This window comes from Myzus persicae, unplaced genomic scaffold (assembly GCF_001856785.1).
Source record: "Myzus persicae strain clone G006 unplaced genomic scaffold, MPER_G0061.0, whole genome shotgun sequence".
In the NCBI taxonomy this organism is placed as follows: Eukaryota; Metazoa; Arthropoda; class Insecta; order Hemiptera; family Aphididae; genus Myzus; species Myzus persicae.
This window is the reverse complement of record NW_019104002.1, coordinates 88,574-108,826: the sequence shown is the minus strand read 5'-3', so window position 1 is coordinate 108,826 and position 20,253 is coordinate 88,574. Positions and strand designations below refer to the sequence as shown.

Sequence of the window (20,253 nt, the reverse complement as noted above, 5' to 3'; positions counted from 1 at the left end):
TGTGCAGTGTGCACAATAAAATACTTCGCGGACGGCGCGGTGGGGAGGGACTCTCCCCTCTGCCCATTCCGGCACACACCAGTCGGCCGTTCTAGAGTAAATGTCCATATACCTAGCCCCCGTTTAATTTCATGTACACATTATTATTATTGTTATTATTATTATTATTATTATTATTATTATTATTATTATTGTTGTTGCCGTTGCCTGTTACCGTAGGCAACCGAACTCTTAATAATACACTTACATTCTAGACTGCCTATGTATACATATATAACCTGGCCGTATAATAAACGGCGCGGATGGCCGTCGTAGACGATGTGCGTTTTTCGTCTTTTTTTTAGGAAAAAATAAATAAAACACAAGACGGGGGCGAAGTATATAACGACTGTACTATACAGGTATATACCTGTTTACGTGCATTAAACAGTGAATGAAACTCTGCCTGCAGACGGAGAGGGTTGGGCGACCCTAAAAAATAGGTACGCCTGCTCCACTACCGCTCTTATATTATTATATACGTATTACGGCATAATATATTCCTCAGTTTATACGTGTACAGTATTACGGCCGCAGTGAAGTCGCTATTTTTCTCGCCCCTTCCCCGTCGTCGTCTCTCCCTCCGCCCGTCTTTCTTTCCCTGCCACTCGTTCGCCCCTGTCGTTCTCGTCCGTTACCGAAAATACCTATGCGCCTCGTAGTCGTTTGCACCGCACTACCCACGCAAACCGTACTTACGGCTCGGCGGTTGATGTACGTCGACGCTACACGCTGCGACACGACGCTACTGTAGTCGCCTCGAGCGTATAGCGTCTGCAGCACGGAATTCTATTTCGCCGGCCACCACGATACTGCAGCGAGAGCCGTGGCCGGCGGTGGACTCTATAGCGACGGTGGTGGCCATCGGATGCAGTCCGGTCGTCGGGCGGCGGAGGAAGAACCGCGGGTGATGCACGCGGCCGACCGTCGTCATGGGCTGTAACCCGAGCAAAGACGGAGGCGCCGTCGTCGGTGAAGGCGTGGGAGGAGATGGCGGAGGAGGGGAGGTCACCAACAAACTGTCCTCGGCCGCCGAGTCGGACTCGGCCGAAACGCTCTTGATACCGTTGAGTGACGGTAAGTGGACGCTTCGCAAATAACAAAAAAATAATGACGGTTCCGTCTCGACGTGTGTGCCACCAACCATGCTTTATTATTTATTATATTATGACGTGTCATACACGAGAGTACACGTCGATGCATAATATAGGATCTACCAGCGGACGATATCGTTAAGACGTGACACGTATCATATAAGTGAACATGATATATATATAAATATATAGAACATATGATTATGTTGGTCGCTGTTGTCATGTTTGTAATTTTAACTAATCTGTTTTTAACGACCACCCTAAAGTCACCCGTAGGTATTTTTTTTCGTAGTATAATTATAATATTATAAATCGTGCTCGTATATTATAATATCACAATATTATTATTATGACGTTTTACGATACGCACACAAAAGAACCGTAAATATAGTAATACAATACTCTGCGCCAGCGTCAGCAACTATATTAATGTACGTATATATTCTATACACATAAAACGCTCGACGACGGTGATCGTAAGCAGATTTCGAAAAAATAGATAAATAAACGACTGAATTTTTGCTCCAAATACCACTGAAACATTGGATTTGTTGTAAATCCCGTCGCTTAATTAGCCTAGATTTCGAAAAAAATAGATAAATAAACGACTGAATTTTTGCTCCAAATACCACTGAAACATTGGATTTGATGTAAATCCCGTCGCTTAATTAGCCTGGTGGCGCACAGCACGTAACAAAATAGAGGACAATATATCTCTCGTATCTGTGCCACACATCGCGACTCTCGCGGCATGAGTAGGGCACGGTGTGGGTTTAGGCGGGTGGGATCCGGGAGGGTGTCAGGCAGGGCGTGGGGCCTTTACAAGGTACGCCACATCCTCCGCATACCTATGCGGCGTACGTCGCACGCAGTACATATACACCTATCTACGATATCGCGTTATTGTGTATGCAACGAAGTCCCTGGCGCTGCGGCGGCGGCGGGGATCGCGCGCGCCGAGACGACGTGGTGGCGGTGTATCATGGCGATTATGCGCGCGGCGAGGGCGGCCACCGACTCGCCGCGGCGCGCACTGCTCGGCCTCACCGCCAGGGAGTGTCAGGGGCGCCGGCGCTGCCGCATATACGCTATACATATATATATATATATATATATACGCGAACGGCATTATACGTATATTCCACCCGCCGCCGCCACAGCTTTTTTCAATTCCGACACACACACGCACACACACGCACACGTAGGACAAGTGCTCGTATATGTATATGTATACCTAATAATAATATATACGCGCTCGACCGGCGGCGTTTGCGCTCTGTGCCGCCACCGCCGTACGTTTTACAACGTGCGGGGCACGTCGCGCCGCGGTATATAGTCGCACGAATCCGCCGCCGCGCCGTCATACGCTCGCCGGCCACCGTCACCGACGGCACTCTGCTACTACATTCTACTCTGACTCCTACGGCTGCTCCTCGAACGCGAACCGAAAAGCGACCACCACCGCCACCGCCACCACCGCCGCCACCACCACCGATACCGCCGACGCCGCCGCCAGACCAGACAGCGCGCCGCGTCCGTCTCTATATCTCTTTTCGCGCTAGACCACCCCGTCGTCGTCGTAGTCGTCGTCCCGCCTGTACATCACAATATAACGAAATCGCGTCAAACCAACGAAATAATAACAACTGCACTGCGATATTTCATCATATTTATTTGTTTTCATTATTAATTATTAAAATTCTAACTAGCGTATCACACGGCGTTTAAAAAAAAAAAATTTAGAAAAAACCGTTGCGTACTGCACACACACGCAAACGCCGCAGCGCGCTACACAGCTTACACCTGTGCCACACCACCTGCGTGCAGAGTTTATAATATATTATAATAAAAATATAATATATTTGTTCGATAATTTATTATATTTCACCGTTTACAATAAACACCACCTCCTCCGCCACCGATATACCAACACTTTTCAATAACCGTACACTCGCGCGTTAAAGTACCTACATTACACCTGCAGCAGCGGCAGCACGAAACCGTCTCTCACTACACACGCCCGCGCACGTAAGTATATATATTATTGTTTTAATAATAATCACGATCATCTTTTGGTGTCTTCGTATGTTGTATATTATTATTATTATTATAATTATTGTCATCAGTCATCATATTGAACATTACTAAACGTTAAGACCACGACGTCATGTTCTATACATCATTTTAAAATATGACGTAAAATACTCGTTTATTACAGTCACTGCAGTACATTATTTATGCATAACGTTGTGCTTCATATTATAATATATTGCAATACACGCGAATTTATTGTAGTGCCGCAGTGGCGCCAAACTCTATGCATCCGAATATGGTGATTTATTATTTAGCGGCGGCAATGAGAGGTGGCAGTCGAGGCCCACTGCCGACCGAGGCGTATATTTTTGAGAAATACGGTTTCACGGGGAAAATCAAATAGGTTTTCCATCTCAGGTCTTACGATTCATATACATACTGATAATATTCCACAAAATATACCACCTACGTAGATATGAACATTTTAAAAGAACGACCTGCAGGAAGGTTTATATTCAAACCCCATCACAACCCTATTCCCAACGGCCAACTTGATACACAGATATATATATAAGAATTCGTGACTGCAGGAAACTTGTCGAACGTGAAAGGCTCGCATATAATGTATGGAAAAGGTCAGAGTGTTTTATCATCTTGACGGTTGGATGGCTGGGTCGTATTAAAATGAAATTTCGACCCTAGCGTATTCAAGTATATACATATATTTTAGTCCCGCGGTGTAACTCGATAGTGCTGTATGGGTACACTACATCATCAGGGGTCGTGCGCAGAACGTAATGTTACTATTTATTTTATACATTATCATTATTTTTATTATTATTATTATTATTATTATTATTATTATTATTAGTGTTTTGTAGTACCCCCTCCCTCCTCTGGCTAGCCTAGCCGATATAAGCGAATACGATCAAACTGTTACGGACAAGTCCCGTTTCGGGTGGTAGGAAATGTTATTCGAAAGCTCATTTTGTTTGTTCAGCGCATAACGTCGGGTACACATGCCTGCAAGCTGCAGCTTCCTCGTTGACGGCGATCATAATATAATATGATATTTTAGCGCATGCATACCATAATATATTGTATAATATTACAATAATAACGAGGCTTCATAGTGACGCGGGTGGAGTCTGCGGCCGTGATGAGTAGGCGGGTGGGTGGTGGGTATAACGGAGTGTTGTAATGTATACACATACAGCCGCAGTTCTATGCAGTATATAGTTTAAGTACCTATTATATGTATAACACGACTATAATATAGTGGTAATATACATATATATATATATGCGCATATACATATATATATATATATACATATACATATATACATATATATATATATCATATAATATGTATACATATAGTAAACATGGGAAATAGCAGTAACAGGAATAGTAGTGGCAGTGTAGCGATATAATTGCCGAGAAGGTGACGCGCGGCCTTGGTCGAACGCGCGACCTGATGACCTCCAATGACCGACACGGGCCGCCCTCGCTTGCGACGCGCGTACGCTCACACCCCCCGCGAACGACCTAACTACCGCGCGCCACGATCGATGCAGTCCGCCGCCGAAAACCACCACACAGACACAAAGATACACACAAAGACACCCACACACACCCAGACATGTACACAAAAGACACACACATACATCCCATATCTATGGCGAACCCCTGCCCGACCACCGTCACCGGTCATCCCCCCCCCTTACTACCCCATTTTGTCTTGTATATACTATACTTGGTTACGTCCAGGGATGGAGGGGGGATGGATAGATCTATATAATCACTTCGATTTTCGAACATATATTATTATTACTATTGCCTTTACCTGCTTTAATATTATGCAATAAGTAGGTGACCACTGACCAGGTTATATATATGCTGCCGCAGGGACGAGCGAGCGAATGAGCCTGTAAAAATGAAAATACCAACAACGCGGATGCATTGGTAACAATATCCATCGTCTTATATATTATCGTTGAACATACGATGCATTATACATAATGTACCTATCATTAGACTTCAGTTGTTATAGCCTATGTAGGAATAAAAGTAAAAAGCACATTATAGCTGAAGTTTAGGGTTAAAAAAATGTGATTATAGTGTTTCGCTTAATGCGATCACTTCCGGTTATAATGCTGCAGCAGTCCACCACGGTTTATAGCATAATCCCAAGACAAATAATAAATAAAAATTATTTTACAGAATCAATATTGGTTGATTATAAATAAAATGATCTACAGCGCATTGCCCGTTGCCCATTGATCTCATTAAGCAGAAATCACTGTGACTATGCGCGCCGTCTTTTCGTATTTGCAGCCACCTATTTTATATACCTGACGCACAGCGCTGACCTCCTTTATCCTTCCGGAACCGGCAGCGGATTCCATCGATCGGGGACATCTTTTGCGTTTTTGCATAATGTGTAAAAAAAAAACCCGAGTTAAAAAAATAAGCAAACGTTTTTCGAGCGGCGAAGCTTACGTTTCACGCTGCAATGTGCGAATCTATAATAATAATAATACATACCTACTTATACTATAATATTATATTTTATATTCAATAGTTTTGCGACGAACTGCGGTGCGTTTTTCTTATTTATTCCTATACAGATACAACATATATTCGAATATATTATCAGCATATTATATCTGCAGCACGCAGACGTCCGCAGTTTTAAACTCGGGTCGCTGCCTCTTCCTCCCACCACCGGACGTTCACTCCGCAGTTATATTATTACAAAGAAGTTTAATTAGTTTGTTGTCGATTTTTCATTACTAGCAGTGTGGGTGAAAATTCTTTCTTCGTAAACTTCTACGTGGAATAGCGTTCATGGGTACGAACGGAAAATCACGGTTGTTCAACACTTGTATACGATGTAGATAGGTGCTATTATCATTACTACTACTGCGATTCTCGATATTAATTCTCAATGATTAGAATTATTTTTATTATTTGAACTACTCTGCGTCCACCGCACTAGTTGGCCGGTTTATTTTCTGTAAATACTATTATGTTTTAAACTTTAATATATATAAAGGTAATTAGGTGCCCGCACATCATATTATATGTATAAAATGATGTGATTTCTGACGTGATGAACGTAACCGAATAGGCCGGGGCATATTTAAAACAAAATTGGAAATGAGTGATAGGAGAAACGTAGAGTCATGAGGTTAAGAGGTTTTCGTGTTATATTTTACTAAGTAGGTAATGAATATAATAATTTATAGGTTATAGTTATCAGTATAATATGTGCTTAAGTCATTACTGAATAGATTCTATGATATGTGTACTTGGTGAATAAACATTTTCCTTTACTCGTTCTACAAATACCACCCCTCGCCATACTGGATGCAATATATATGTATATTTTACACCAATCTAAATAGAATGATATTAATCCATATATAATATTATTAATAATATACCTACCTACTCTAGTATTATATTTATTAAGGGGTGTCCCTGGTTCGGAAAAACAAAAAGACCCGACAGCGGCGTGTCGACGTATATCCTCCTCCACTCACAAACACACACACACACAATTGCATGATAAATATGATGTAATATTTTGTACATACGTATAGGTACCCTGCAAATTACACCTAAGCATTGCATTGTATACATTATACATGCACGTCGCGAATCGCGATGATAAATCGTTAATAATATAATATTAATGGCGCCGTATGCGCGCGTATATAATGCTGGTGCACACACCTTTCCTATACAAATATATATGTGTACAATATATTATTATATAGCCCGACGTAGTTCCGCAATTGTATAAATATTAAATACATTACGCCCGTCGTGAAATAAATTGCCCGCGCGAACAACGCGAATTGCGGAAACGCTAAGTACAATGGCGGGCAGGCTGACTGCTGCAGTACAATAATAATAATAATAATAATAATAATAATGATAATAGTGATAATAGTAATCTGTGGACGGGAGACGAGTTTATTTTTTGTTGGTATTCGGTGAAAACGCGTTCTGGTGGTTTTTACACTTAGATGGTCATAATACACGTAATGTATAAATCACTGTTCATATAATCCGTCTATAAAACGCATTTTCCAGTCGGCTTTCGGTTTATTACTACAATAATATTACCTATGCGTTCGATGGGCGCATGTGAACAATTCCAACCATCGTGAATTTTGATTTAACAATAAACATTTTGTACCAATTGCGCATTTCAGCTTTAGTAGGACGATTTGAATGTGATTTCAAAGGTTTGTAAGTGGTTCGAATTACCGAACTATATGTCTACTAGATACCTACTCAATTCTATTAGATAAACAATAGCAGCTACCTACTCAAGCCATTATTGCAATTATGATGCTGTAATTATACAATAATTGTACCTATTAGATTTTTGAAAATTCGGCAACTCTGCAGGATTGCTAGGTGGAACTTTTGTAGTGTACTAAGATAAAGTAGAGATCATTGGTTTTCACAAATTCATTTCTCAGTTGATTCTGTAACTCACTGGGAATGAAAACATTTGAACCATATAAATCTTGAGCTAATGATCATGTTATGATTTATAGCTTGTATAGTATTCTATGACAGTTTGACTTAAATTTTTTTGAGTTGTATAGGATTTTGAATTAATTCATTTAGCGAGGAACATTAAACAAAATATTATTCATGACAAATATTACAAATACCATTATTGGAGTGAATTTCAAATTTTAAAAATAAAAACTTATAAAGACAATATTATATCATTTTGTGTGAGCTACGACCTTATTGCAAAAGTAGTGGAAATTGTTTTTTTTTTTTTTTTGCACGAAAGGTTGTTTGATTGATGGTTCACAATACGCCTATATATATACAGAGCGAGAGAGAGAGAGAGATTGCAGGCGCTACTTGTGAGAACGATTTACAATGTAACGCATTTTCATACAGGCGAAAATAATTTTATTGATGGATTAAAAATAAGTTTATTTTGAAAACTTTATATCCAAGATTTTTCCCCCGAGAATAATTATTTATAATGATTTTTACTGAAATCTTCACCATTAGTTATATTTTATGCAGACAAAAAATGTATATACACATATTATATAATATTTCATTTTATCATCCACGGCCATCATTTTTTATCATTCATGATTTTTGATATGCTAGCTAGTACCTATAATAATAATTTTAAGACATATTAGATTCACAGATTAACTCAATACGCAGCACAAATTCAGTATATGCATAAAATCGGTCAACATAAAACCTGAAATCTTATTAAAATGAATTAAAATTCACACAGTAATAGTGATGTAGTATTTATTATATAGGTACTTGATCGTCTTATTCTATACTATGTGAATATTGGTAGGTGGTATATTATTTATAATATAAACACTGCGGTTTTTATCAGATTTTATTATGATAGTTATTAGTAAGGTACTTTATAAAATAGATTTTGGAAAATTACAACTGCAGAATTGTCGAGTTCCTATTTTACGCGGTTTAGAATGACGAGAATAAGATGGACGTTAACAACAAAACAAAAAGTTACCCCTTGTTAGAATTAGTCCCAATGATGAAAAAGGTATATAAACCGGAAAAAATAAAAGACACAAGAATATGATAAAATGGTTAAGTGTGCGAGAAAATAAATGGAGCATTGATTTGCACTACTGTATGCAAAGTCTGAAAAAAAATGTAGGGCACAGCATATACCAGTGTTTCCTTCTCAACACCGCCCTTTCCAAAAGTAGTGTATATATATTATATATATACGTATGCACATTATATAGTGTAGTAGACATTTTTTTAGTATTATTATTATTATTATATACCCTTGTTTTTATTGTTCATCTATTTATGTTCATTTTATTATCATTTTATCTACTAACAAAAAAAAGTCGAGTATTTTATTTTGTCAAGTATTTTTTCCTCGAGTATTCTTTCTCATTGTTTGTATTTTTCAAATATATAGTTTGAGTGCCAAAAACCAAAACAAAAATTTAAGCTACCTATAGGTAATATTTATATAGCATCTGGGGTATATAAAGTCCCACAAAAACGACGGTATCTATAGAACAGCTATGGTATAATAATATAAAACACATATAGGGTGTGTAAATGTGTTATATATATTTATATACGCACCCTTGTAAAGTATTTGAGTAAAAGTATTTGAAGTAAAGGTATTCAAATATTTTTTTTGGTACTATAAATATGTACTTTTTGTTTGTATTTTATTATATTATATTTATTATGTAAGTATCTATTATTTTGGGAGTGAAAGTATCCTGACATTGTCTTCATAAATATACGTATAAGTAGATTCATACTACCTAGTACCTATGTAGTATTATACATTTATAATATGCATTAGATCTAGGTAATATAGTATCCATTATTTATAAATTATAGGTACGTATTATAATATATTTTTGTTTTTTGTGCAACGTTGAATATAATATATAATTCTTGAAAAATTTTCACTTCGGTATTTAAAGTACCTACCTATTGGTTATTACTATACTTTTTAGATTTTTGAATGCTCTTGAATATTCATTATTCACTAAAACGCTATAATAAAATAAAGTAGTGTATTATATTGTGTTCGTAACCTATTGTGTTTAAAACGTATGCGGAAAGTCACTCCAATTTTTTTGTTTCCCAAACACGTTTTAATGACTGAAATAAAAATGTGAACAATGTCAAATTAAACAAATAATCGATACAAAACAAATAACAATATTGTAGAATATATACGGATCTCATAAATCGTGTTTTTTTGAATTACACATAACTTGACTAACATAAATAATAGATATATACATATAGGATAGGTGTGGGTGTGCAATGAGTATAACTAAAACGTACCTACGATTCAAAAGTTTTAATGACGTGTATAATTTTATATGGAGTAATGAGGATTTAAAATTTTAAAAGTTTGTTAAAAATGCATTGCGCAGCTACTCTTCCGATTTATATTTCCGATTTATATACGGCTGTCATTTTGAAAATATATGTAGGGCATCGCGATTTGCCAAATATGTTTGCGCACGCTGCATGCCACTTTGAGTTAATGCTCAATATTTAATACCACCAACAGATGACGGAGAGCGTGAGGAGGAAGATGGGAGGACTGGGAAAATTGATTACATGTAAAACAAATTATACTCGTTTTAAATGTTTAATGACGATTTAGGGTTGCCAGCTTTGTACAATATTTTATATTTAGCTGTGTGCGATAATACAAATACAATATACACCACCAGTGTGTCCTGTACACAGAAATGACCTAAAGAGCACGTATTACAAATAAATAATAGTAATATATGTTGTGTTTAGTATAGCTCCGTGAGTGCAATTGTGGAGTATAAAACAATAATCCCAATACCTATGTAATATAGCTATTATTTGTTAAATCACAAGTGCAAATAAGGTATTATAAATCGACGAGAGCTTCAGTAGGTAGGTACTTAAATATTTTACGGAAAACTAACTTGGGGGATTTCACGCCATTGTTTGTCTAATCGATTAATCCATACGTTTTCGATTATCGCATGATGTTAGTCGACAATTATCGTTCACATAATTACCTAGACGCCTAGATAATTAATTGGTCGTGACTCATGAGTCATGACTGATAATTTAATTATTTTTCCATTACATTTTCTTTTTAATAACTCCTGCGTAGAAACAGGAAGTAAATGAAAAAATACGTATATTGGTAGATAATGTTGGGGGCTGCTTTCCACCTGGAAGGCTTGGACCTCTCCCTCCCAAGCCCTGCCATATTGCCGCCTACGTGCATGTCACATCAAAGGAAGCTCGTATCGTAATCGAATTTACGTCGTATTCTGTTTGTGTGTACATAGATTCGGGAGAACGCGACAGTTTGACCAGTTCGGTTAGCGAAGAAGAAAACTCCGACACGATGAAAACATCTGAGGAAGTAGCTGATTTCGAAAAGGAATTCCGACCGGATGACGTTGGTAAGGAAAAAAATCGAACCCTCGAGGACACATAAATGAAATGCGTTCCGCTCACACGTACACTCGTTGCCATGTTGTTTGTGTGTGTGTGTGTGTGTGTGTGTGTGTGTGACATACTATGTGAATAGTGTGTGCATTTATTACAAGATAAATGGAAATTCTTTCTTTTGTTTAGTGATTTTTTTTATTTTGTTTCGAATCTGTTGAAATAGAATTTACACGCACACACACACATGTTCACAAACACAATTCGTTTTTTATTTGTGTTGCATATATTTATATACAGAATTGTGTCATGCCGCGACCAAAATCCAAGCTTCATTCCGAGGTCATATGACTAGGAAACAACAGGCCGGCGGAAAAGACGAGCCTGGCGCAACGGCTTCTGGCTTGACTTCTAAAGATGAGAGTCTCGAATCACAGTTGAAAAACGTCGACATAAACAAGGTACATAAATATATAATAAATAATTTTTTATTGTAGTTATAAATGTTATAATATAGGAAATAATGACACATTGTCATCAGCGATGCTACAAAATAAAAAAATACATAGGTGATATGGGTATTATTATACATTTAATTAATTAAAATTAAAAATTAAAAGATGAATAACATATCAGTATCAATAGGCTATAGCCAAAATTGATGCTATGAAAAATAACGTCGAATATTTATACAAAAGTTTAGTAAAAAGTTAAATAATTATAATTTGTCTAATATCTACCTGGCCAATTTTAGAAATTTATTTACCTCAACAGTCTTAACAGAAAATTACATCATACTATTACATATTTATTATTTATATGCGAGAGTAAGATAGTGATATATTTTTTTTTTATTGTATAAAACAAATGTCAGTTGGCACCGAAAATTTCATCTTAAATTAAGAATATTGCAATATAGGGGACAAATTATAAGAAGTACAAAGAGATTTTAGAGATTTACATTTTACAAAAATTCTATGAACATAATGAAAGCACGGGAGAGAAAATGTTTGTTTGCATAAATGCTGGTATTATAATTATTATATATGTGACTATAATTGCAGTGAGGATAATAATAATTACCTAACGATAACAATATGGTTGTAAAGGGTTATATTATATATTTATGTTATAGGTGCCGACGAGCGTTAATATTATGGTAAATTAATCAATGTATATAAGTTAACAAAAATATATGTAAACATATAAAAAAAATTGTCTGATTATAGATACTAATATTGAGGTCTGATTTACTTCAGAGTATAGGGTGGTTGGAGTAGTAAAAAATGTTCATGCATCTAGAAAAATAAGCAAAAGTAAATTAACCTTACTTTCCGTGATCTGATTTTAATTTTAAAAAATTGAATAAATTGGTTTTCTTTTTCTTTTAGGTTTTGTTAGAAAAACATTTGTTCTTTAAACCACAGCTTCTCTTAAAGTCAAGATATTTTTAATACAAAAACATGATTTTATTTTCCTTTATTTTAATAGCATGACATTTTAAATAACAAAACTATTTTCTACAAAATTTACTTAAGAACTTTAAAAATCCAAACACATTTTTATAATTGTATTAAAATTCTACATCAGGAAGTAACGTTAATTTTCTTTCTCGTTTAAGGGTTATATTGATGTGTAAAGATGAACAACAATATTGGTCGATTGGTTAGTGACATGAAAAATGTGCAGTGAGCAATGTGATGAATGAATAGCTGCAGTGATATTTATTGCACTAACACACTAATATTAATTTACTCGACTACGGTTTTAATACTTTTCAATAAACTTTTGAAAATAAAATATTTTTAAAATACGTGAATTACATAGTGCTAATGTCGTATCATAGACTCGATATAATAATAATAAATAAAAATCCATTTTAAGATTAACTCCAATTATCTAAAAATATTTGTGTTTTGTTAGTGTTTAAATTACTAGAAAATTTAAATAAATACATATTAAAAGACAAAATATAGATTAAATTGCTTGTTTATACACAATCACCGATAATCTACAGTAGAAACTTTTTTTGTGATCCAAAATGTGCTTCCCGAAAAAAAAAATGAAATACCTTTATAATAATATATAATCATTAGGTATTCAAAACCCAATATGCACGCCCAGAAACTAAAATATTGGTAATAGTTCAATAGTGGAACTCCACAGCGTGTTTTACTCGCCGATCACATTGTGTAATACAATATGTGTTCTAAAACTAAACTTCTACTTTATACTAATATGCACAGGTTTATGCTAAACGCGTCACTCAGCTACTTTTTTTTAGACCCGAACATTATTGAATTCAAAAGCATTAAAAGTTGAGTTATAAACATTTTTTACTACAATTTGAAGAGTTGCATTTCACACGATCAGAATGTAGGTATGCAACATTATATTGAAGGTTATTTTCCAATACTTGACAATAAGTTCTCAGGAGAAGTTTAGTACACTAGGCTGCAGAATATACATTTTTTTCGATTATTTATCATAAAAAGTCAACCCTATACTAGATTGCAACGAAATTATCGTTTCGCCATGTCACCAACCAATTCAGACAAGTTTTTACAAAAAATGTATATATATATATATGTATAAACGCGAGCGATGCGCCTACCAAGTACTCGCAATAGTTTATAGTCACACTTAGTTCATCGTCGTTGACCGTTAGATACAACCTATTTCTTTCGATCTCTCGCCCATAAAATGTACTACACACCCATTAAATTGTCGTGTACAGGACGCGGACCTAGACCAGCTGTTGGACGTTGACTTGGCCGATCCGGAGCTGCACAAAGCCGCCACAAAGATTCAGGCGTCGTTCCGCGGGCACAAAGCTCGGAAGGCTGATGACGCAATCGATGCCAAGCAATAGGACCGCCGCCGCTGTATAAAATTTCCATTATTATTATTATTATTATTATTATTATTATTATTTGTATTTGATTTTTTTCTTGCATTCAACAATGCTATGGTAATAATAATAATATCCATCGAGGACGGACGAGTTATAATGCAGCATAATGATACCACTGCAACTGTTATACTTATACTACTGCGGTTATTATTATTATCATGACCATAGTAATTTTCGATAGTATTATTTTATTTCACTGCGGATGTAGGAGAGGAAACGTTTTATTAAAACTACATTTATATTTAATATAGGTTTTCCAACGCTGCCGTGACAAGTTTCTTATTAGGTTCAGCAACATAATAATATGTCAATCGGTTTGTAAACCACAGCATTACCTATATTATATTATACCTAATTAAATAGAATCGTTCGATTTTTTTTCTCTTAAGCTAATAACATTCCTTTTCCGCCATCCTCGTCTTATATTATAATACAGTCATAATATTATATTCATTTTCACTATGTCGATTGTGACCAACGCGAAATTCGTATCAATGTGTAATTATTATTATTTTTACTATTATTAATTATTAATACATATTATATTTTAAAACACGCACATCAATTTAAATACTTTTCTGGAGTTTCTACCAAAAAAATAAACTACGGTCGATATTGTATTTCGTATATTATATACCTACCTTATGTATTGTAACTAAAATTTGGTAGCTGCAGGGTAATAATACTATAATAATTATATGAATACCGTTGTGTCCCATCAGAATGTAATAATCAAATGTAATCGTAATCAAAATAATAATAATTATAAATTAAATTAAAAATCACGAAAATGACGAGGGTTACTATTACATTGAGCTTGGAGAGCTTATCATTTATGCGTCGTTCCAAAGAATAGTAATAATTATTATTTTCTTCTATGCTGCACGGTGTGATTCCAACGCTGCAGTATTATTTTATTGCCATAATCGTTTCATAACTACTTTTTTCGACCAGTCGTTTTAAAAATTTTAACGTTTACGAGATAATATTAAATTTATTATTATTATTATTATTATTGACTATTGTAGTTATAAATTATAATATATACATCGTATAAAAATCATACATTACTTAGACGAAACTCGCATTTATATAGTACCTACGTAGGTAATCAACGTATATCCACAAAAACGAACCAATTGCTTGAAATTTCTGTTTTTACAATTTACTAATTATTATTAATCGAGTAGGTTGTAGAAAAAATGTTTGATAATTTTACATAAATTTATAAACATTAACTATTACAAAACATCACTTTAAGCACTCGTATACACCGGCAAACAAAATATTGCCTGTTGGGTCATTTAAAAATTAAAATTTGTATTTTAAACTCATTGTCGCTGCTCACTTGAAAAATATATTACATTTATACAAATAAATGATTGAAAAATAATTTTTTCGTAAAATACCTATTCTTTGAATAAAAATAGTTTACTGTTTTTCTTTTTATTTCAAACGATAAATTCCTTATTATTACCATTATATTTCATTAACCATTTAATAATTTGATATTTAATTTAATTTCAACATATAGCATTATTATTGTTATTATTATCATCATTATATACTTTAATCAATCAATCAATCAATTTATTATATAGGTAATACGTAGTCGTTTATTGTAGAATTTTTTTTTCCAACAACAAAACATTCACACTTACACACACGTACACAATATTATAATATACACCAACTATAGGTATATTATATTCAAATAATAATTGAACTTAAATAGTTGTTGTTGTTGTTGTTAATGTTGTTGTTTATATTATAATTCTGTTTTTTTTCTTATATTATTACTTACAGAATCCTAAAATTATTAATTGTATTTTATTAGTTGTATTGTCGATTTTATTGCATATCTATCTATTTTAGTATTTTACAGTCGTCATTTTCAAATATACGTATTTTAGAAATATAATTTTGTTTATTTATTTCAATTTACTACACAACCAGTGACATTCACCACTGTTACCTTGAACATTCTAAGAAAACAGCAATTTCCACGGGTAAAAAAATGTCAACTTAAAGACTTAGAACATTGTGAGTTCCGACGTTGTTAATAGTATATAACGATTTGTTTTTTATGTGCGTGTAAACACGTTTTGGAGTCGAAAGACTTTTAAAAGTTGTGTTAGTACAGCACCTCACTATATTATATTGATTGGAAATTGGACATGGTGCCATTGTGTATATGGTACGTTCAACAGTGTACAGAAAGGTAATTTTTAATAATACACATTGCAGAACAATTCCTTAAACTTCTATATATTATTACACATTACACCATAATATAATTAAACACTTTGACTGTATATTTTAATGAACGTCAACAAATTATTTTTTTGTTATCAACCAACCATTTTGATTTTTGGCATTTAATTTAACTATAATTTATACTCTTAATCATTATTTAAATTACATTTATAATGATTAACATTGATTATTACTTAATGCACCAATTTTGTTGATGATAATAAAACGCCATAATTAATTAAACGAGCAATACGAGTGTTTATCCAAGCTGAAGATCTTGGCACAGGAAAATGTTGTGCTATGGATTTACAATATCAAGTGACAACTTTTTATACTATAGGTTTTTTTAAAACAATTTTTAGTTGAAAAATAAGCTCATTGGGAATATTATGCATAAACTTACTACCTAGTTGGAAAATAAAAAACAGATTGTACTCAAAAACAACTTTTAAAATTTCATTAGTTTTTGGTAAAATGTTCAAAAGAATAAGAAATATTTTTTAATAGGAAACTAAAAAGGTCTACTACATGACGATTAACAAGTATCTACTAAGTTTAAATTATCGTGCATTTGAAATAGTTTCGAATAAAATGATACACATTTTAAATCATATACGTGTACATTTTTAAGTGAGTGATCAATTGAAGAATTGCTATTGAATTTGAACGGATAAGTTACGAATAATTTTAGAACTTGTCATTTTTATAATGACAACATTATATTTAATCAGGAGTTCAAATAGCTAGTTTGATAATATAATAATTGTATTTTGTGTTGAGGTTATAAATGTTATAAAATGTTTTGTAGGTATAATCTAATATTAATATACCTAATAATAAATCGAACTTCTAAGTTCTAACTACTTCTAAGACTGTTCATGCCCGCACGCCACACCACCGCACAGATAACATTTACGGTACGGCGTTTTAGTAAACAAACCTTATCGCTAATGCCACCTTCTCTCTTATGTCAACTAGCTTCCGATAGCAAGTCACCGACATATCTGTGAAACCAAAACAGCTAAGCATACAATAGCTACAACACATAATATTAAATGTTCAAAACGACTTAAATTTCTTATTACAAAATATGCTAAGCTCCAGTTAAAAATGCTAACCATAAAATATTTATTAATTATGGTATGAAAAAATTATTCAAGTCCATTACAATTTATAAATGCCAATATTTTTTGATATTATTTAAAAATGATTAAAACTCTTAAATTTAATCTATCAGTAGGTACCTCCCTACTTAAGTATAATATTTAAAAAAATATTTACGTATTTACAGTGTTTGATGAAAGTAAGTGTTAAACACTTTAGGTATGGATATTGTAACGATGTTATTTTGCTTGTAATGTGTTCTATTTGAATTTTTTCCAAGTAACGAAAATATAATAAAAAGTATTTTTGACAAACACAACCTTACTGTTTCGAATATTGAGGATTAAAAATTAAAACAAAAATCATTAAGAAAAAATAGGAAAAATAATAACATAAATATCCATAATAATATGTTTGTATCCATTTTAAACCGTCACAATTCAGCTGTCAATGTTTAGAACTTTTTTTACAAAATATGATTTACTTAAACCATACTTTATTTAATTAATTCTTCTCGAAATACACGTTATAATAATAAAAATTATATAGTTGGCACATATATATCTACCTTCCTAGTATACTATTATATAATATTACATTTTAGGCATTTGGAACTTTCAATATTTTGTGGTTTATCATCAATTATGATGATACTAACCTAGGTATAAGTTATTTTTATATGACAAATATCAAGGTCACATTAAATCTCAATTTCCAAATAAAAGTAATGCACATTAATTTAAAAAGTAAACTGCTTAATATTCAATCAGAAACAACGAAAATCGAATAAAAACCAACAGTTTATAATTGTATAGGAGTTATAATTATTAGTATTAAATTTTAATACCAATTAAAACTGTTTTCAGAATAGAAATTTGATGCACTAGTTTAGCGTGCTAAAAGATTTGTTCCTAAACAATTCAACCTACTTTTTACTTCTTAATTGTCATTTAGTTCAGTTTTTAATCAAACAGAAATCTTCAAATCTAGAAATATTTCAAAATAAACACTGGATGGATCGAGAATTATATCATTTATTTTACATTTTTGAATAAATATTTGGAAAACATAGATATTAATTATAACGAACACTGCGAATATTCAATGCCTGATGAAAAACATTTCAAAATTGATTTTGTACCTTCCTGCAAAAAACATAATCAAAAAGGATCAAAGAAATTAAGACCCGTTCTAAGTTTACTCAGATTATATCATTTCCATAACAGAACTTTTAGATATAATTATAAAAAATAAGCCAAGTCAACAAAACTAGATTATCAAAAATACAATGGAAAAAACTATATTAATTAATGAGTCTGAAGCATGAAAGACAGTAAAATACACTTCTTCAGTCTTATACACCAAACACATAATTACCATCATTAACATCTGCGATCAACTGCTAAGTTAGGAACGAAATATCCAACAACATATTCGAAATCCTTGAGCTGAGCTTCCAATAGTCGATATATTATAAATTATAATACTTCCTAGAATCGGTATAGGACATATTAATTTAATAAAAAAGTAGTAACCTATTTAAGATTTTAAGTATAATATATTATTACAGTATTATATTATAATTATTAAGCTAATAATCATTGTTATTTAATTCATGTATTTTACTTTAAAATGAAAGTCATATTTTGATTTACTAAAATAATGTATGTACTACTCGTATCAGCTAAAATACTGCTAACTATTCTGATTTGTCATGTATAGTTATATACATATTATGATGTTATCTTACCTAATAAATTTTTTATCTATTGACGAAGTTTTTCTGAGATTCGTAAACTCTTGTATATTTTTCAGATTTATATAAAATGTATATACATCCATCAAAACCATAAATAGACGAATTTTGAAAGCTTTCTGAATGTGGAAAATAAAGTAAAAGTTAATTAGGTGCGCTTTATAATTGACGGTTATAAAAAACGATTTTCTGGCATAAGACATTTGTTACACGCCACTATGACCTATATATAACCGACAGCTTGACGGATAATTACAATATATAGTAGGTATATATTTAGGTAAGTATAATACATTTTCTAAAATATCATATTATATAATGATGTATAATATAGTATAATGTTATAAGAAAAACATAGTATCCACAATTTTTTTAGTAAATTGGCATGCTTGCTAATGGTTTTATTCATAATAGTAAAATAATGATTTATTTATGCAAGATGAATGGTTTTTTAAGGGTCGTATAAATAAAAAATGACGCTCCTATAGACGCTGTCTTTAGTATAATAATTATACTTTAATATCATAGTGGGTGCATAATATGATGAGTTATGACCCACCATCGTTTATCGTCAAATTCAATTTCACTTACAACAAGTTATTCGTTGTGGTTACTGGTTGGCAGTTATCATTCCTCGCCGAAAAATGTTCTAGCAACATAAGGTAATTTCAAATTAGTACCAAGTATGAAGATAATGAAATGGTGGCTGGCCGCGGCTTACGGCCCGCGAATTACAGTGACCGCCCTTATTACACAATTACAAATTGTTATACTATACTATAATTAAAAACTAGGAAGTCGCGCTGTGCTATATATGTTTAGGTATTAGATTTTAAGTGTTCCTCGACATATAATTTTCTTCACATTAACTGTACTTTAACTCTGTTAGAGCTATTTATAAACATTTTTGATCTTTTTCTATAAATATCGATGAAAAAAAATTAATTTGGTCAAATAGCTTGAACATTTAAGTTAAGGTTCCTCATAAATTGTTATTATAACTATTTAAAAATATTAAATATAGAATACACGATTTTTCAAATATTTTAAGTACCTATTATAATTTTATAATATAATAATGCT

At 33.0% G+C, this 20,253-nt stretch overlaps 1 protein-coding gene across 2 annotated transcripts; it reads left to right on the top strand.

The window, feature by feature from the left end:
* The first annotated feature begins 594 nt into the window (after positions 1-594).
* LOC111037474 lies at positions 595-15,752 on the top strand. Of its 2 annotated transcripts, XM_022320070.1 has the most exons (5): positions 595-1,116; positions 11,038-11,154; positions 11,441-11,601; positions 12,276-12,299; positions 13,878-15,752. In XM_022320070.1, the coding sequence occupies exons 1-5, from the start codon at positions 972-974 to the stop codon at positions 14,010-14,012; spliced, it is 582 nt and encodes a 193-aa protein (XP_022175762.1). In that variant the 5' UTR covers positions 595-971; the 3' UTR covers positions 14,013-15,752. The 2 variants fall into 2 exon arrangements, with proteins under 2 accessions (XP_022175762.1, XP_022175763.1); XM_022320071.1 differs by lacking the exon at positions 12,276-12,299 and having other exon boundaries at positions 633-1,116.
* Positions 15,753-20,253: the final 4,501 nt, after the last annotated feature.